This window comes from Symsagittifera roscoffensis, chromosome 2 (genome assembly GCF_963678635.1).
Source record: "Symsagittifera roscoffensis chromosome 2, txSymRosc1.1, whole genome shotgun sequence".
NCBI classification, from domain to species: Eukaryota; Metazoa; Xenacoelomorpha; order Acoela; family Convolutidae; genus Symsagittifera; species Symsagittifera roscoffensis.
Genome location: NC_087063.1, coordinates 871,142 through 891,634, shown reverse-complemented (window position 1 = coordinate 891,634; position 20,493 = coordinate 871,142). Strand labels below are relative to the sequence as shown.

Sequence of the window (20,493 nt, the reverse complement as noted above, 5' to 3'; positions counted from 1 at the left end):
TCAAATTATATAACGTAAAAGAAACGTTTCTGTTTTTAGCTGACTAATTTTTTGAAACTGCTTTTAGATTGAAGTATTATGTAAAAATTGACAATTGTAGATTACTACGCGTGATTGAAAAACAAGAATAATTATTTCTTTGATACTGGTTTTTTTGTTAACAAACCAATTTCTAGAATGGTTTTGTCTTGTTTTTTTTTCGGCGCTTTGTGTACTTTGCAAACAAATATTATTTTTTTTGGGTTTATCGAGCAAAAATCCCATTTTAATGATTTTTTTGTATCTGAGTATTTGATAATTCATTGTTCTATGAATGAAACTTTTCGGAAATAGCTTTTTTTGTGCTTTGAACAAAAGCGGTTTGCTCTTCAACTTTTTAAACAGGTTCTCATTACAATTTCAGTTGAATAATTTTTAGCTAGTGAGCGGTTTGAAGTTTTGCTAGGCGTTTTATAACATTTTGGAAGTGCTACGGTTTCCCTTGGTTTGGGTAATTTAAAAAACAAATCAATTGCCGAAAAAAGTTGAATATGTTAATTAAACAGATATTGAGTACTGCGGAAAATTTGCTCAGCTACATTTCATGAAAACACAGTTGACACAACAAAACAAGGATAGCCGGTTACTGTGCAAGTAGAACAGAACATTCCGACCTAAGTCTTTAAAATTACAACAAGTTTTGGCGTGGTGTGATTAAAGGAACAGACCAAAAAACTAGGAATTAGGTATATTCGACCGCCATACTAAAATAAGCAAATTGAAAAAATATTTTTCTAGAAAATTTACTAGAAAAACGAAAAAAAATACAAAAAAATGTTTTAAATTAAACTATTGTAATCTTTTAAGCAATTAAAAGTGCAAATTAGACTGCTCGCTTGCTTTATTTGCTCGGAATAAGACGGAAAATCAAAAATTTCAAACCACTTTTTCTCGACGCTGGGAAAACTTTTTTGAAATTTTTAAATGTGGTTCGAATTACGACTGATAGGGCTTCATTATGATATATCACTCAACCCATTCCGATGACTGTTTGTGATACCTGTTTTGTGTGGAAAACAAAAAGACAACAAAACTAAAACTCACCCGAATACACACGCCTGATTTTAGAATACTCCATCTGATTTTAGATCACTACGCCTGAATCATAATGTTGAAAAACAAAAATAAATTTTCTATGATACTGTTTATCAAGTTGATGAGTATCAATCCATTTTAAAGATCTTGCCAAAGTTTTTTTGAAAATTTCGGGTTTGGTATCAAAAAACATTTTCAAATTTTATGAGACTTGATTGGTACTTTATCAATTAATGAGTATCAATCCGTTTTTTTTAAAGTTCCTACCGAAGTTTTTTTGAGAATTTCGGGTTTGGTATGAACAAACATTTTCAAAATTTATGAGACTCAAGTTTTTTTCAGATATTTAACTAAAACACTCATTAATGAAGTGTTTAATTTTAAATAATCATTATCCATAAATAAAACCCTCAATAAATATGGATGGTACTCTGATCAGTTTAACTTAAATGACTAGGAGTGGGACTAAGATTAGTATTAGGCTTAGGAATTGTACGAACATATGCGACAGAAACATGATGGAGGGAAAACATATAGTATATTTTGTCTAGTAAAAGTCTACGATATTACTACATCAGTTTACCTCAAAAAGGCAGCTAGATACCATATTTACAATATGGCTATGAATGAAACACAATGTGCTATGAATGAAACACAATATGTAAAATAAACAGAAATTGAACAATGGGGAAAATTTGGTCGGCCACTTTTCATGGAAACTCAGATTATATAACGTAAAAGAAACGTTTCTGTTTTTAGCTGACTAATTTTTTGAAACTGCTTTTAGATTGAAGTATTATGTAAAAATTGACAATTGTAGATTACTACGCGTGATTGAAAAGCAAGAATAATTATTTCTTTGATACTGGTTTTTGTGTTAACAAACCAATTTCTAGAATGGATTTGTCTTGTTTTTTTTCGGCGTTTTGTGTACTTTGCAAACAAATATTATTTTTTTTGGGTTTATCGAGCAAAAATCCCATTTTAATGATTTTTTTTGTATCTGAGTATTTGTTAATTCATTGTGCTATGAATGAAACTTTTCGGAAATAGCTTTTTTGTGCTTTGAACAAAAGCGGTTTGCTCTTCAACTTTTTAAACAGGTTCTCATTACAATTTCAGTTGAATAATTTTTTTTGTTGTGAGCGGTTTGATGTTTTTCTAGGCGTTATATAACATTTCGGAAGCGATACGGTTTCCCTTGGTTTGGGTAATTTATTAAACAAATCAATTGCTGAAAAAAGAAGAATATGATAATTAAACAGATATTGAGTACTGCGGAAAACTTGCTCGCTACATTTCATGGAAACACAGTTGACACAACAAAACAAGGATAGCCGGTTACTGTGCCAGTAGCACAGAATATTCCGACCTTGGTCTTAAAAAAAACAACAACGTTTTTTCAAAGTTTTGTCGTTTTTTTGGCATGGTGTGATTAAAGGAGCAGACCAAAAAACTAGGGATTAGGTATATTTGACCGCCAGACTAAAATAAGCAAAGTGAAAAACGTTTTTTGTAGAAAATTTACTAGAAAAACGAAAACAAAATACAAAAAACTATTGTAAGCTTTTAAGCAATTAAAAGTGTAAATTATACTGCTCGCTCGCTTTGATCGCTCGAAATAAGACGGAAAATTCAAAAATTTCAAACCGGTTTTTCTCGACAAGGGGAAAAAATTTTTGAGTTTTTTAAATGTGGCTCGAATTACGACTGATAGGGCTTCAATATGATATATCACTCAACCCAGTCCGATGATTGTTCGTGATACCTGTTTTTGTGTGGAAAACAAAAAGAAGACAAAACTAAAACTCACCCAAATACAAAGTTGCTCCTCATTTTCAATGGGATTTTTTCTCTAGGGATATCTGACAAAAATTTTTAACTATCAATTTGAAAATAGACGATTTTAGATCACTACGCCTGAATCATAGTGAAAAACGAAAATAATAACTTCTGTGATACTGTTTATCAAGTTAATGAGTATCAATCCGTTTTTTTTTAAAGTTCCTACCGAAGTTTTTTTGAGAATTTCGGGTTTGGTATGAACAAACATTTTCAAAATTTATGAGACTCAAGTTTTTTTTAGATATTTAACTAAAATATTATTTAATAAAGTGTTTAATTTTAAATAATCATTATCCATAAATTAAACCCTCTATAAATATGGATGGTACTCTGATCAGTTTAACTTAAATGACTAAGAGTGGGACTAAGATTAGTATTAGGATTAGGAATTGTACGAACATATGCGACCGAAACTGGATGGAGGGAAAACATATGGTGTGTTTTATCTAGTAAAAGTCTGTGCTATTACCACATCAGTTTATCTCAAAAGGGCAGCTAGATACCAAAGTAACAATTAATGACGCATAATGTTGCATTAAAGATGTTTTCATTTGAAAATACTTGCAAAGTTTCTACAGATAATGAATTCAAAAACTCGTTATTTTCTAGACATTTATTGTTTTTTGTTAAAATTTTTATGTGTGCATTTTTGATTCATCCATACATAAATAGTTCATGATTGTATAAAAGAAGACCCCAAATGCAATATTTTCGAATTCCCATTTTTAAAAGTTTTTGACGAAGTTCGTACAACTTCATAAAGTGTTGTTAATAAAATACGTCATAATTAATTTTCAAGTGTGTGCTAGTCGCTTGTAATTCTCACCAGGGATCAAGTTACAGACAGAAGTTGACTGGAGGCCTTTGTGCGGCTTATTTATCTTCTGGCTCAAAAAGCACCAGGCCTTGTAAATGTCATCGGCGAACCAAACATTTTTGACAGACTATGCTTCAAATGTTTTATGGAATAGTTTGTGTGCTGTTTAACAAGCTTAACTAAAAAACGTTTAAGCTGGTTGTTTAATGAACAGATCTTCATGTAAACTGAAAAGCAGTGATGACTGGCATATTACGTCAAATTTAAATTTAAAAATGGCCCCTTATTTGAGCGTCGAAGTTTATGCTAATTTACCATCAAACCGTACTTTCACATCGCGCGACAATTAAGTAACAGCGTTCTAACAAAATTGAAAGCAAAGAGTTTTTTCTTCTTTTGTCAAACAAAAACTGCTCAAAATTTTCAGTTCGATTGTGTTCGTAATTTTTGATATTTAAAATCAAAGTTGTAAAGCAGCTATTATGAGTTTTAATTCAAGTTTTCAAATGACATTTAAAAGCGTACAGTAAAATCAGCGCTAAATATGACGTCGAAAAATCCAGGATACATTTCCCCGGAGGCGAGTAAATTTGGGAACTTCCAGCCCAGAGTTCACCCAGACGGCAGTTTGGTTGATGTGCCCAGATCTTCGAAAGGATTTCCAATGGAAGACAAACACTTAGAAAAGGATGATTTTTATGGGCCAGTTCCTAAGTCTTCAGATACAAGTCAGTCATTACTCTTTTTATAATAAATAGCATAAGTTCTCAAACCTATTGATCATAATCTCATAAGCATCGAAACAATTAATGATCAGACAATGAAAATTCAAATGAGTTAAGCTAGTTGTCTTTTCAGAAATGAACTTTGCTCTTCATTTTGGCACTGTGAAAATGTAATATCATCGCCAGTTCCACTTAGTTAAAATTAACATTGAAAGAAGATAGTTTTTTTTTCAGGGGCTTCAGATGCCTCGCAATCTAGCAATGGTCGAATGCCTGAAGTGAGAAGCTCCTGCATGGCGTTCGTGGAAGCAGTCGGGCCCCAAGTGCCAGGAGCTGCCAACTGGTACCTGAGGATCTTCTGGGTTCTGGCCTACATTGGACTGACCGCCGTTTTCATCATTCAGTTTATAAACCTTGTCGACCTCTACCTGCAGTACAAGGTCTGTTATAAAAAAGCATTTGCTGAGAAAATTTATAGAGCGTCGAAGCCGTTGTGCCTAGATTTCCAGATGCACTTTTTGGTAATTTTGATGAGAAATGATGTCGGAACTATCAGCGTTTTTTGTATCTTCTGAAGCAATTTTTACTTTTTTCTTAGTCGATAGTTCGAACTAAATTGTGTTCTGCCTCGATTTGCCAACCGCTTAATTGAGAAACAGATTCGGCCCTTATTTCCTCAATTTACTTTGAAGTTTATATAACTCATTTATACATTTTTGATCATCATTAACGTACAAGATATAAAACTTCTGGATAAAGCATCAAAAGCGGAGGGGAGCGGAGCAAGTGTATTCTGTTTGTCAATGCCTTCCTATGAATTGTCCCTCGTTACGAACTGTCGCTTGTTGTTCCGACCATTTGAAAAATGAGGAGGAACTTTGAACTCGGGTGTGTTATTCAAAAACTTCAAAAAATCAAAAAAAAACTTTCTTAAATGTTTTCTTTTATAATTGGCCTATTTTACTATGACTGTCGAATATTCCTAAGTTCTATTTATTCGTTCAGATTTTATTATCACACCACGCAGAAAAAATGGCGCTAATTTGAAAAAAAAAAATTTTTTTTGTATTTTCTGAAGGCTATGGTCGGAACATCCTGTGTTACTTGCACAGTAACTGGCTATCCTTGTTACGAACTGTCGCTTCTTACGAATTGCCGAACTGCCCAACAGAATTTCCGACCTGCCCAACCTGAAAAATTGGTCTTTTTTAAAAAGCTTAGCGTTTAGTAGTGCTAAGATGGCATCATAATTTGGCGGATGTGGGGTTTTAACGGGATTTGAAAGTGTTGGATTGGGTAAGCGGACTGGGGATCACCCCAAGTTTGTCCGGGTGTCCTCCGGAATGTGGAAGAGGAGTGCGGGGCGGAATGGGTTGATGAGTATTGATATGACATGACAGGTGGACACTTCTCTGTCTCTGGTGAGGAGCACATCTGCCACCTTCCCCGCCATCACCCTCTGCAACAACAGTCCAGTGAAGAAGAGCAAGCTGGAGAAGATCAGGCGCTACTCTGACCTGGCCATGCTGGACGACTACGTGGAGTCGGAAATGATGCAGTCGGTGGAGGAGGACTTCGACATCGATCTGCCCTACAGCTGTGACCCGAATGACTTCCACTGTATCAACACGGGGGTCTGTTCTCTTTTCCATTATTTCTTAATTCATTTCCAAAACACAAATTACTTTAAAATGAGAGAGGTTAAATGAGTTAACACATCGATCAATCCCTAATAAGTACTTGGATGGACCCTATAAGTCACAGTAAACCCTATTTTGACCAATTTCAGCACAGCAGGCGAATTAAAAAAGACAAAAAAGGCGTTATTAATTAATATCATTTATCCACGGGGGAAAGGACCAACACAAGAGCTGTACAGCTCATCACGGCGAACCGCTGTTGTGCCCCTGTTTAAGAACTACATGCAATTATTTTTTTTGGTTATTTTTCTGGGCTGGGTAATGTTGCCTCACCCTCAAGCAACGAGCACGGATCATGGTGGGCCTCGAACATCCGACCTTTCGATTGAGAGGCGGAGACGTAACCACTTCACCACCGCTCCCCAAAGTTTTTGGAAAGTTTTGACAAAAAAATCGCGTTTTTTTGGCGTGCGCTCCCCCTCAAAGTTAGTAGATATAAGCGCCAAAGACTCCTCTAGGAACATTTTAGGATCGGTCGACCGAAAATGAATGTCGTAATATAATAGCAAACGGGGACCCTTTGGGTGATGAGGGGTTCAAATTCCTGAGTTATAGGGAAAAATGTGTGTTTTAGCATTGGACGTTTGTCATTTTGATTTTTGGCTAATAACAACTCAACTGGGCTATTAAGCTAGTCTAAATTATGTCTGGCTTACGAATTCCACAAGTTCTAACCTGGGTTGGCTTTTTTCCATTATTGCCCCACCCATGTTACAGAAAAGTGCAGCTCAATATTTTAGACGCCATCAACACCCGCCCCCCTCCCTTCTTACGAGGTCAACTTTTCGAATTTTGTAGAAAAAAATTGACCTACCCTTTCGATCAAACCTTCCCTCGAGGTTTGCTTTTTCTATTACGGGGTGCTATAAGTTGCTAGCAATGGGTTACCATGTTGTGCGCGGAATGGGAGAGGGGGCTATAATGGAAGAAGTCTGATGTCTACGTGTTGCAGGAGTGCATTCCGTGGGAGTGGGTGTGTGACGGAGTGGCCCACTGTGATGACGGACTGGACGAAGGCTGGGCCCCTTTTGGCGCAGATGGTGAGTCATCACTCCATTCCACTATACGGCCTCATTAAACCCACAGTTGCTGTTTAAATTGGTAAACAATTTTTTTTCAGCTACGAAAATGAAGATTGAACTGTAAATCATTCAAATATGTTTATGATTGCTGATCATAAACTCGGGAAAACTACAAAATTTAGCACAATTTAGTAAATTTTCGATCGTTTTGACCTTCATTTTAATTTAATTTAAATCCTGAAAAAAATCGTTATTATAATCGAAGTGCACGTAATTAGTATTTTATTGTTTTCAAGAGTCAATCAACGTAGTGAAGATTCTTAAATAAGTCTTGGTGATTCTGTTTGTTTTTTTTTCAGGAAAATTTTTTAAAATGCTATAATAACCAAGACAGACGCGTATTCATACTTATTGAAGCATTAGTTAATGCCTTTAGAAATACATTCGATTCAAATTGATCTGCTATAAATTAAGCAAATTGCGCTCTACAATGTATTTCAGATAGATGTAAAAAGTAATAAACCAATTAGTTTCACGATAGTAGTAGATGTTGGAGGTTAAGTGGGGGGGGGGGGGGGGGGGGCATGGAAGACCCTATGTATTAAGATACGTTATAGACTTCGGGTCTTCCATGCTATGTATTAAGATTGGGTATAGAGTCTACAATGTATTAAGATAGGGAATACCGATGGTAAGGTTTCAGTGTGATGGTAAGATAAAGAAAAACGTAATTTTTTTGGTTTTTGTGTGGAAATGTTTTTTTTTTTCGCAAAGTTTTTGGCGCGCGTTATCTAATTGGGAACAGTTAATAGTTAATTACGTGTAGAATAAAGGTTATGTATTTAGTTTTTTGGTGCATGGTAAGTCAATGGTAAGAGTTTTTGGGTAAATTTTTATGAAAAAAATTTCAAAAAAACTTCAAAAAACGATAAGGTTAGCTATTATTTGACGTAATTTATTAAATAATCTTACTTTCTATCTAATTGAAACGATAATTTTACTTTCTATCTAATTGAAACAATGCTGAAGCCTACAGAGACTTCGAAAAAAGGCAAGTTTCCGAGAAAAAAGTTTAAATTACAAAGAAAGTATATAAATCACTGCATTGTATAACAAGTTTACCGCAACATTTTACATTTTAACATCATAAAGCCAATATAATACAACATCATGAATAAGTTTACTTAACCAGATCAGTTCTTATAAGTTCAGTGGTTTTGTATGAATTCCATCATCTTGTACTTGTCTTTTTGGATAAAAATAGCTTAGTTCTTTCTTTGTCTGTTCATATGTGGCCACCATATGATTTATAGTTCTGAATCCTCTGTTAGTAGATGTAAGATTAATTGCTTCATCAAGCACTCTCCTATACTTTGCTAAAGGTCCATCTCCAGAGTCTTCTAGAACCCGCTTATTCAATCCTTTGCTGCTAAATTTGAATTTGTCTGACTTGTTGTCATAGCAGCAATATGTCTTACTACATAAACAGAGCATTTCTGTGCACCTAAATTCTTCTTTGAAAAGTCCCGGCTCCCGCTTATCATGTTTTTTATGGATACTACAACAGGTTTGAGGAAAGAAATTGGATTTTGCATCCGCCTTGAAGGAATCTCTGCAATCACTCTCCCTCATTTTTTCCCAAGCAGCTCTCTTATCTAGTTGGATGCAATCGTACAAATTTTCTTCTGCAAGTGCCAAGTAAAGTGAGTCTGTGTCCATCTCCAACTCTTCAAAATTATTTACATCACAGAACTTGTCAAAGAAGTTGTAGTAGAGTTCCAACATTCTCAGCTTTGCATACTGAAGTATGAAAAAACCAACGATGATGGGTTCTCTGTGCTCAATGGTTGACTTCAATAACTCCACCTCATATAAGTCCTTCTCAACTGTGTTAAGTCTCTTAAACAGTGGTTCATTGATTGCCTTGTGAGTTTTTTCATCGTTCAGATACTTCGTGATTGTATGCCTGGATCTGTCCATGATCTGATATCCATAGGAGGAATTGCCCAAGAGCTTCATTGTTTCTGCTACAACTCCTGATAGAGGGTTTTCATCTCCTTCTCTTCTTGCATCAACCACTGACTGAACGAAATTATTAAAGCATTTCCGAGGAGAATATTCAACAAAACGATAAATTTTGGTGCATTGCAAACCAAATTCCAAATAAAAGTTGAAGAGAGGAGTTATAACTGTTCCATTTTCTAGCTTGAAGCTAGATATAAGCATTCTCTGTGGATGTTTCAACATTTCATTTTCAATAGCATAATTCTTCATATAGTCACCAATATCGTTTCTTCCAACCTCAGTGTTTTTTAAAATTGGAGGAAAAATCGCAAATTTCGATTTCAGTTCATCTGGAACAACTAAGTCGCACTGAACGTAGCCAAAAAGATATCCATCTTTTATTTTTGCTAGAAGTGAGTCTGTAGAAAGAGGTCTTTTATTGGGAAAGTGGGTTCTGACGTGATTTTTGATCTTTTCATCGGTTTTGAAACTTTCCCACCAGTCACCTTCCCACATTTCTTCCACTTTGTATCCTTTCTCTTTAATGTATTCTCGTCGCATATCATCCATTTCTCTCTTCTTGTTTCCTCGCTCAATATCCTGTTCTGTTAAGGAGGGACGAGTTTCTTGACAAGAAAAAAAGTGATAGTAGCAACCCATTGCCTCGAATACTGTTTTACAGTGATCACAATAACCGTCCACATTAAAACAGTCAATTTTCTTCTGTTTTCCAGATGTAAAAAAGCTCTCAATTTTACATTCTGGTCTTGATTCTTGATAGAAAGACATGAGCATATTCTCAAAGTTGCGAGTTCGATTATGTCTAGCCTTGAATTTCTGCATATCAGTGTCAAACTCCCATCTCGTATACAGTCCTGTTGGCATATCTTGACACATTGAATAGGGGTAAAGCTGGCTCGCATCAATTCCAACGATTGACTTACAAATATTTGATGAATCTCTGATAAAGGTTTCGTCCACAACAGCTTTTCGAGTAAACACAATCGAAGGTCCACCGGTCATGTCTTCTCGTATTTTTTCACACAAATCTTTATCACTTTCGCAAAATGGATAAAACTTGTAATTTGTAGATTTGTGTAGACATATGTTTGCTAGATTTGGAAGTGTACATCCAAGTTTCAACATATCTTCCGTTTTTCTGCCAAGTTTGTTGTAAGTAACTGTAATTATCTAGTCCAGATGGGGGTACAGTCTTGATTTGAAGCTTTTTCAGTGCTTGCTGTTCATCAAGTCCACTCTTCCTCAGTTTTTCATAATCAGTAAAGTCTTTGTCTAGAGGATTGTTGTTTCTAAGTTTACTGAAAAATGCTTCATATGGGGGCAGTCCTGGAAAATCAAGTTTGTCAGGGTTGTCAAACCACTCATAAGGAAAGAATCCTTTTGTTTCACTAGCTTTATAAGCTTTGAGAAATGAGTCCAGAGTTGTTGCTCCACCCAGAAATTTCATAATGTCAAGAAATTGTACATCTCCAAACTTGAAAGATATAAAATCATTTGCTTTTTTGATGACGGATGTTTCTTGTTCTTTATCGCGAATCAAATAGGGGATTAGGTAGGACTTGATCAAATTTAAATCATATCTACCGCTGTTAAATCCAAAAACAGGTAAAGTATTTATATATCTCTCCAGATGTTGTTTCAAATCGATGAGTTGATTTTTCTGAATTCGCAAAAATTGTGTTGACATATCTGCTTCTTCCGAATCTTCAATGCATTCGTCTTCGTACTCGAATTTGTTACTTGAATAATTTTTACCACGTTCGTTTAGCTGATCAAAGATCTTCTTCATTCTTTCATTGACAGCTACTTCAATATCTTGAAATTTTTTTCTCATTTCTAGCTTACTTTGTTCAGCCAACAGCTCGAGGTTGGATACAAAATCAATTATCAAGTTCTGTGGATCCTTGTTGTATAAGAAGATGGGTTCATCAATCAGATTCGATGATATAGATACTGAAATAGGAACATGTTTTCCTATCCAGGTAGTAGTTTGTGTTTCTTTTAGTTCTTCTGTAGGAACACATATCGACTCAAAATCGAAAATTGCTAGGTTTTTGAAGAGTTTTTTATCATCGGAAACTGGAAGATTGAATCCTTCTAGCTTTTCAAACAAGGTTTTGCGAAGCTCATATACGTTCTTTGGGTAAATATGTTTCACACGATCCTTACATCTCAGAAGATGTTTGTTGAGAAACTCGGATCTTTTGAAGAAACTATCACAACTAGGGCACCGGAAACACTTAAAGAAGCTATCTATATCCTTTGTATGAATAATATGATTGTTATACTTCTTCGTGCTAGTTCTCCCACATATTCTCCCTCCTGAATATCAAAATCGTAAATAAAGATGTTGCGTTCAATTATTTCCTCGACAACAGGTAAGTCTTCAACGGAAACTCCACAAAAATTCTTAGGATCATAACCAGATTTTGTTATGAATTCTGTAAAATATCTGGAGGTGTGAGTGTCGAGATCATTGTGTCCGTTCATGTACATGGCCAATGCGCGGAAAAGACACAAATGATCTTTGTAAGGTTCCTTGTCTTTGTTAGATAAAAGACAATTCACTTGCGTATGTCGTAATAAAGGTTCGGGTAAGACAGAGTCCGGACATCCCATGGGGATGTTTTTCAGCAAAGCAGCAAAAATTGTAACGTTAGTAATCAACTTGAATCGCCACTTTGTGTTCTGGCGTTCTTGGGTACATTGCTCCACAATATCAAATTTTTCTACTTTTCCTTGGATTGTTATCAAATCCGCTTTCGTACAAAGTAAGTGGGATTTTTCAAACAGAGTATTGTTTTCATGGGCGTAGAAATATCGATATTCACCAGTCTCAATATTTCGAAGAACAAAACCCAGTGCAATGTTGATTTTGGCTGCAGAATGGAGCTTGTTGAAGACTTCTTCAAGTTTCTCGTTAATTATTTTAGTATCTAACTGGGACATTTGGAAGTTAAATACCTTATTTCTCCCATTTTCCATCTCCGTATCCACTAGAAAATGTTGACATGCACCAAGTTCCTCCTTCAATTTTTCACCATCTTCCCCCTCATCCTCCACAATTTTGCTCAAGTCGGCTACCGTATCACTTGGCTTCCGTTGTTTCACTCCATGTTCCTTTCTCCGATGTTGCTGGAGAGAGTAGTAACTCGGAAACTCTTGCTCACAAGAAGAACACACCGTTGATTGCTTGGAATTTGGTGGAGCATGTTTCTTAGCAACATGATAGTTCATCTCGTCCTTGTTCTTTGTATAAAAATGACATTTGGAACACTTATATTCCTCCTGCTTTTCACATCTTTTTTGATGTCTGGCAGCGTTTATTCGAGTAAACATGTTTCCGCAGTCCTCACATTTGACTTTCTCATTTCGGTTAAGTGCAGGCATTATCTAAAAAAAATTGGGACTTTTGAAATGTTCCAAATTTAAATTCTTAAAGTACCAATTGAATGAAAATACTTACTTTTCGTGAAGTAACGAAATGTAAAATTTGAAGTAAAATTCAGTTGACTGTTTCTGATTGGCAAACAAAATGAATGATTTAACCCAATAAAATAAGTGTATTTATACTATCAATGACGCCTACGCAATAATCCTTTTACGGTAATGACGTCATTCTTTGAATAGAAGTGATGTCACCGCCTACGCAATTTTCCTTTTATGGTATTGACGTCAGTCTTTGAATAGAAGTGATGTCACCACCTACGCAATTTTGCTTTTATGGTAATGACGTCATCTCCACGTTATTCCTTGGAAAATTCTAGAATTTTCGGAAAGTTCTAGAATTTTCGGAAAATTCTAGAATTTTCCAGAAAAATTCTCGACCAATCAGAACTAAGCTGTTTCTAGTCATAACTTTGGATCCAAAATATTCATTTTTGAAGAATGTCAATCAAAAAGCATTTGAACTTCCTCGAATTACTCTACAAGAAAAAAGAAAATATTCCGTGTGATTTCCTTATTGATGAAATAGATGTAGATTCTTACTTTTTTCACAATTTTTTGGACGTTTATGTTGTCCAAAATAGAGTTCTCCGGCTAAGTAAAGGTCTCTTTAGAGAAACTTACTCAATCAAAGAGTTTACTTTTGATTCACATATTGCGTATCAAAGCTATAAACTTACAGCTGAGTTACACTTGACTAGAAAATAAATTATATTTTTTTTAGAAAATTTGAAATTGATTAAAAAAATCGTACGATAATATTTCAAAGACTCTTTTTATTCCATATCCAACTCCCAAATTTGTTAAAACTCCCCAGCAAAGTTCTTTATTCCTCCATTTTTTTAAGGACTTTCAAAGTTCAAAATATTGCATGATCAGGTTTGGTATCAGATTTCCAGAGATTTGCTTTGAAAAATTCATCAACTTTGAGTTATCATCTCAAATCTACATCAAAATTAAAGAACTTGAATATCTGCTGAAAAATCAGCAATTTCTCATCGATTATATACAAAAAATTCAGTTAACTTGATGAGAAGACTAGCAAAGATGCTACTTTTATTAATTTTTCTTCTTTTGTTACTTATATCGGCAATATTTCTTATTTTTACAGCAAACAACTTTTGGTCATTTATTTTTGCGATTGCTTTTGTGTATATTTTTACTTATTTGGAAGACTTAAATCCTTAAAAGGTTCCTCTGATTGGATATGACAACTTGAACAAAAATGAACATTTTTGTGATTGGAAACGACAATATGTAAAATGGAGCTTTGTTTCCAATTGGACACGAGTTTTCTATAAGAGTTCCATAAAAGGAAACTAAAATCTGATTGGACACAACTACAATCCAAATAAGGAAAATCCATTCTGATTGGTTAAACCCACACATTCCAGTTGAAGGTACCCCTCTCTCTTAACTAAAAATCATTTTATTTTCAACTTAACTACCGTCAACTACCTCCTCTCTCAGCTCTAAATACAATAATTTCAACTTAACCACAGTCAACTTTTACCCTCTCAACTTTAAATCTTGTTTTTAATCACTTATTCATCTTATTGCTCAAAATGATCTTCTCAGTACAAAACAACAACCTTATGTTCTCGGTGGAATTTTCGGTTGATTTAGTACAAATCCAAGTGCGAGTTTGTGGAGTTTTTCTGGCACGAATGGACATCCCAATCCAAGTCTGGCAAATGGTGGAAGTGATGCGAAGGGATTTCAACGATCATCATATAACGCAAGTACCTCCTACAGAGAATCAACTTGGAGAAATGCAAATGATGGAGGAAGTGGCCGAGCATGTGGGAATGAACTACCCCGAAATTCCTGACTCTAGATATGTAGCCCAACCATTCGACGATTTCCTCTTTGCTTGGGAAGAGGGATCTGTGGACAACCCAATTACCATCGAAGAGGATGAGGGGTTCTCTGAGCCAAGAACTCCAGTCAGCGAATCACCAAGACAACCACCAGTGATGGACGCAAGACCAGCTTTGCGCTCCACTGAGAACTTGGAAAACTTTGAGAACTCAGCTGCTCGACAGCTCTTTGATTTGTAAATAAATTGGCTACTGTCTTGTGCTTTGTAATTTAATTTTTTTGTATCTAGTAAAAAAATTTTCAAGAGATAAGAACAAAGAGATCATAGAACAAAGAGATCATAGAAAAGTTAATTAAGAAATTTCAATGGTAAAAATTTGGTAAAAATTAAACTAATTATGCATCTGGTAAATACTTTTATAGAATTTTGTTAGAAAGATGGTAAAAAAATTGAACCAATTTTTGCAAGCATGTTAAGAACTTTACATTAATTTTTGCACCATGCAAAACTTTTCATAATTTTTTTTACACACTTGTTAAAAAAATCAAAGAAAATCTCGCAAATTAAGAAAAATTTCATTAAATATTTTCGCATTTTAAAGAAAACTGAAAGAAGATTTTCTTACACTGTTAATAATTAAATAAAATGAAAATCTTTGTTTTGATTTTGATCATAAAAAAAATCTCTTTTTTGCATGTAGATTGATCAAAAAAATTGGAAAAACAATGTATTAAGATAGGGAATAGTACTCAAAGTCAGCAATTATGAAAAATTTTTAGCATTAATTTAACAATTTTTTTACAAAAAATTTTTGCAATTTTTGCAAATGAATAAGAAAAAATTAGTTAGATTTTTGCGCATTTGTTTTCAAAAAAATCACGAAAAAACTTGCATCTAACACAAAATTTTGTTGAAAATTTTTGCACACTTGTTGAAAAAATCAAAACTATTTTTGCATCTTGTAAAAAAGTTTAATTAAATTTTTGCAAACGTGTTGAAAAAATCAAACGAAAATTTGCATCTTGCGAAAAAACTCTTGCTTTAAATATAAACAATTTTGACAAGATTTTTATTAACAAATATTCAATTATTAATGGAAAAATTGATACGTTCACTATTTACAGTACCAAAACCATCAATAAAACAATCAACAATTTTCAACAAGTCAGTCTCATACTTTGAGTTTTGAACTTTTCGAATCCTTTCCAAAAAAGCTGATCCAAGAGTCTGAGTGGACGCAATCTTCTGAGCAGAACTGAGATAATGTCTTTTGAATTTTTTTCGCAGCAGTCGTTTCTTTGCAACACTGGGTAATTTTTCCGGTATTCTACATTTCAAGTTGTGTTTGACTGCACGATTCAATTGATTGAAAACTTCACCTCTTGATGAAATAATATTGAAATAAAATCTGTGTTTGTATAAAGTATATATATACAGTCAACAATTCGATAAGTGAAATGATATTTATCTAATCTTTGCAAAATCTGATCGAGTGATGATCCGATTAATACCTAGTGAAATTTGCAATTTTCAACTGGGCAGAATGATGAATGGTTAGATACACAGTAGTCTTGGGTGACAATAAATTTTTTATAAAAGTTTTCTGAGACATAGATAAAAAGAGATTTTGCATTGTAGTCCGAATAAAAAGTGGGATATGCTTGACACATAGCAGATGCCATCACCGATTACTTGTTGAAAATGATTTTTATCTATTTTGAATTGCTTATATAGTAGTTACATCACCTACGCAATGTCCATATTTGAATCATCACCTACTCAGTATTCCATATAAGGTAAAAAAATACCTTATATGGATTGTACAGTGAGTCATCTAGATTTCCTAATTTCTATAAATTTACAAATATCATTATTTTGAAATATCTACTACTGATCAGTTGGTTCTGAATCTTGAATCAAAAATGTATTTACGAAAAGATATCCTTCCCAACTATATTGAATTTGCAAAGAACCAAAAAAGGATTGGGAGATTTTCTTGGTCCCAAAAACCCTACAACGGAAAAATTTACTCTGAACCTTGCTTCCAATTGCTAAAGAAAAATGAATCTGGACAATTCGAAAAAACCCAGCAAGTCTATCTTGGTGAAAAAGAAGGGGAAAGGATATCAGCAATACGGAATACTGTTATTCACGATGCTGACAACCTTGGACTCGTTCCTGTATTGGAACCCTATTCTGACAAAGACTCAACCATGGAGCAGGAACTTGCGAACTGTCATGCGGTGTATGACGTAGCAACATACAAGAAGAGAAGGGTGTGTGTCACAATCAAGAAGTACAGTGTGAACAAGCCACCCTACATTCAGATTCGACTCTTCACTGCAAAGGAGAACGAAGTCTTGAAGCAAGTTGCCTATGTCAACTATACTTTGAACGAATTCAAAGAACTTGCCCAAGTCTTGGGAGATTTTATGTTTGTTGAGAACTTTAATGTTCAATAATTTTGTTGTTGAGTGATGTTATTATAGTAATGTAATTCAAATATTCATCTTCTTGAATCATTTTTTAAAACTTCTTTGAGCTGAGCAGTATGAGTTGGAACATTGGTTTTTCCAGAAATCTTGTTTTAAAGCTTCAAAATAAATTGGGACTTTTTCATATCGTCTTACAAGAAAAGTCCCAGAAATTGTCACTAACAGTTTTGGAATCTCAAAATTTACCAAAATTGCAAGATTTGGATACAGAATCACAAATTTCGCAATTTGAGTGGACTTTGCATAATGGAAGACGAAAAATTTTTCTAAGTTATCGTTCAGATATTAAAAAAATAGATATTATAGAGTATCGTAGAAAAAGAAACACTTGGAAGAACAATCAGAATTTTCAGTTGGAAAAAAAAGAGTATGATAATTTGGTTGATTTTATCCCCTCAGTTTTGTCTTATGTAGAAACATTCAAAAAAACTTGTATCATTATTGACGAATGCACTGTAGAAAATGAACGTTCAGAAATTGAATGAAGTTCTCAGAAATTTTGATTTGATAAAGCATGACTTTTCATCAAATACAAAAAGAAAAAATTACTTTCTTTGTACCTGTATTGTTTTGGACCCAAACATAAATTTGAAAGAAATGGACCAAAAATTTCCTTTTGGGGGTTTAATTGGATACGGAAATTCTTGTATGAATTACTTTTTTGCAAATTCAAAAATTTTCAGACTTCATGCAATTTTACATGATGCAGCTGGATCTGTGAATTCTACTACTTATAAGGGACCTGGTTATTGTTATGTTTTACCTAGATTTCCAAGTTCTTGTTTTCTTGGTCACGTGACTGGATTAATCTTCTGTTTATATGTTAAAATTTTTGCTTCATCAGTATATGCATTGTTCGATTGTTAGTTATTCTAACAAAAATTTTCAGCGAAAACAGTAAGCATCATGAGTCTAGTTGTTTTGGATATTGAGTGTATTGAAAACAAAATAGTTAAAGAGTTAGGAGTTTATCAAAATGGACAAACTGTGGGATATTCCTTTCTTCCTCCCAAAAAATTCAAAGCTACATCTCAGTCTGCTTGGTGTACGAAGCATCTTCATGGAATCAATTGGAACAGTGGCCATGAAAAATATACTGAGCTTGAAAAAATATTGAAAAAACTAAAAGCTCCAGAAACGGAGTTTTTTGCAAAAGGTTATGAAAAATGTAAAATTCTGTCACAAATTTTGGAAACAAAGGTTACAAACTTGGATGACTACGCACGTCCAAAAGTTCAGAATTTGATTTTCAAAGATGAAGAATATGATTGGAGGTGTAGCAACTACCCATTTCGTCATGCAAATACTCTTCACTGTGCAGAAAGAAAAGCATTTGCATACGGAACATGGACTCGATGTTTTTTTAATAAATTGTAAATTACCTTAATAATTTTGTATTATCGTGTTTTTGAAATTTAAATGTTAGTCATTATCAATTTTTTCATTCCAGAGTTGAGATGGGTGATGAATGTGACAAGCAATTAAATTTAGGAAATTTTGTTTTTGATGAGGAGAATCATGAATGAAAATCTTGGAAGTTTTTTGGACGTACGTGTAATAGATCTCTTTTAGTGTTTATGTGCCAATTTTTTGTCATAGTTTTAATACTAGCATGTGCAACCGTTCGAATAATGTTATCCACTACATGTGAAGAAACAACTGTTTGGGTAGCAATTTTATCAAGTACAGTCGGTTATATTTTACTTTCTCCAAAACTATGAATAAAATAATTTCTACCAAAGAACGAGTTTTTATTTCGCTAGTTGGACCGAGTGGATCTGGAAAATCACATCTTATTTTTGAGTGGTTAAAAATTGGTACATTTCAACCAAAGTTTGACAAAATTTTTTATTTTTATCAACATTATCAACCTCTTTATGGACAAATGCAAAGAAAAAACCTTAAATTTATCCAAGGAGTTGACTTTGAACTGATTGAAAACCTTCCCAATAATGGAACAAAATACCTGATAATATTTGATGATTCTTGTGAAGAAATTTCAAATTCTAAGCAGTTTGTAAAAGTTGGTACTGCTGGAAGACACAGGGGACTGAATACAATATATATTAAGCATAACTTGTTTCATCAAAGCAAATTGGGAAGAGATGTTGAGTTACAAAATACTCATATAGTCCTTTTCAAGTCACCGAGAGATGTTTTACAAATCAATACATTAAGTCAACAACTAGGTCTAGGATCTCAGTTGAAAGAGTGGTATCAAGATGCAACATCTACTCCTTATGGTCATTTACTCATTGATTTAACTCCAAAAACAGTTGATTCGCTAAGATATTGCACAAACAGTGGTTCAGTTCCATCAAAGTTTTATCTACCAGCAGGAACAGAAACTAAGTTTTTGGACGATGAGCATACAATACGTCTCTATACTCCCAATATTCCAAACATTTTCCCAAAAACTTCAAAAACAATTCATCCTCCATTGTCCAAAAAGTTTCATTCAATTCCTCAGCGATTGTCTAGTAAACTTACTACGAGGCGAGCTAAAGGATCTTCGAAAAGTAGACGTAGTAAAATATCGACGAGAAATATCAGAACTCACACGAAGAAGAACTTCACTGCATAAAAGGAGAACTATTTTGAGCTCACCAAAAGGCTTACAATTAATATCTGTTATCACTCCTTTTGTCATTAAACGATTGACGTAGTATGGATCAGTTTGTTCTAATTCCTTACTCAATTTATCAATCACAAAGCACACTTCCAAAAAAACCAAAATTGGAACAAAAGCAAGAAAAAGAGGAGATTGTACCAAAAAATTTTGATTCTATTTACAGTGCTGTAAATGCAAAGTTGAAAACGAGTAACAATAAGCACCTTATTGATTTAATTTTGAACTCTCCTAGAATTGGACTAAGTCAGTCAGAAAATATCATATTAGATAATCGAGACACAAAAGAATCAATTGTAGACTTTGTGTGTGCACTAAAACGAAAAAATACCGACTTTCCCGATATTTACTTTACCATTTTGGAAGCAACTCAAATTCCACCTAAACTTGTTGCCAACAAGAACGCCAAAGCGAAAGACAGTGGAACTTGGATCCCTTTCAAAATCTGAAAAGGTAAGTCTGAACAGATTGTATTCTAGGGGTAGAGCTGCGTACGGTTCTGTGCGAAACTTGAGTAAAGCAAGCGGATTGTCAAAAAAGAAAGTAGAACAGTTTTTACAAACCAAGACATCGTATACAAAATTTGGTTCTCCAATCAGACGTTTTCGAAGGCTTCAAGCCTTTTCAAAATATATAAATGAAATTTGGTGTATGGATTTGGCATTTGTGGACAAACTAGCGAGTCAAAACAAGGGAGTCAAATATTTATTGGTTGCTGTTGATGTTTTTTCGCGATTTGTCAGAGTTCAAACAATGAAAACTAAATATGCCAAAGACACTTTGCAAGCTTTCAAAAAAATGATTTCTCGAAAAAACACTCCTGAAAAGCTTTGGGTTGATAAAGGAACGGAATATGGAGGAAGTTTCAAAAAAATTTTGCAAGGAAAAAAGC

General features: G+C 34.1%; 1 protein-coding gene across 2 annotated transcripts in view; it reads left to right on the top strand.

Moving 5' to 3' along the window:
• The first annotated feature begins 4,155 nt into the window (after positions 1-4,155).
• The window catches only part of LOC134840541 (uncharacterized), a 37,257-nt gene continuing 20,919 nt past the window's right edge, over positions 4,156-20,493 (top strand). For both annotated transcript variants that reach the window (XM_063856422.1, XM_063856423.1), the window contains exons 1-4: positions 4,156-4,464; positions 4,696-4,901; positions 5,862-6,095; positions 7,114-7,201. In XM_063856422.1, the coding sequence (XP_063712492.1) occupies positions 4,281-4,464; positions 4,696-4,901; positions 5,862-6,095; positions 7,114-7,201 (712 nt within the window). In that variant the 5' untranslated portion in view covers positions 4,156-4,280. The remainder of the gene's footprint in view (positions 4,465-4,695; positions 4,902-5,861; positions 6,096-7,113; positions 7,202-20,493) is intronic.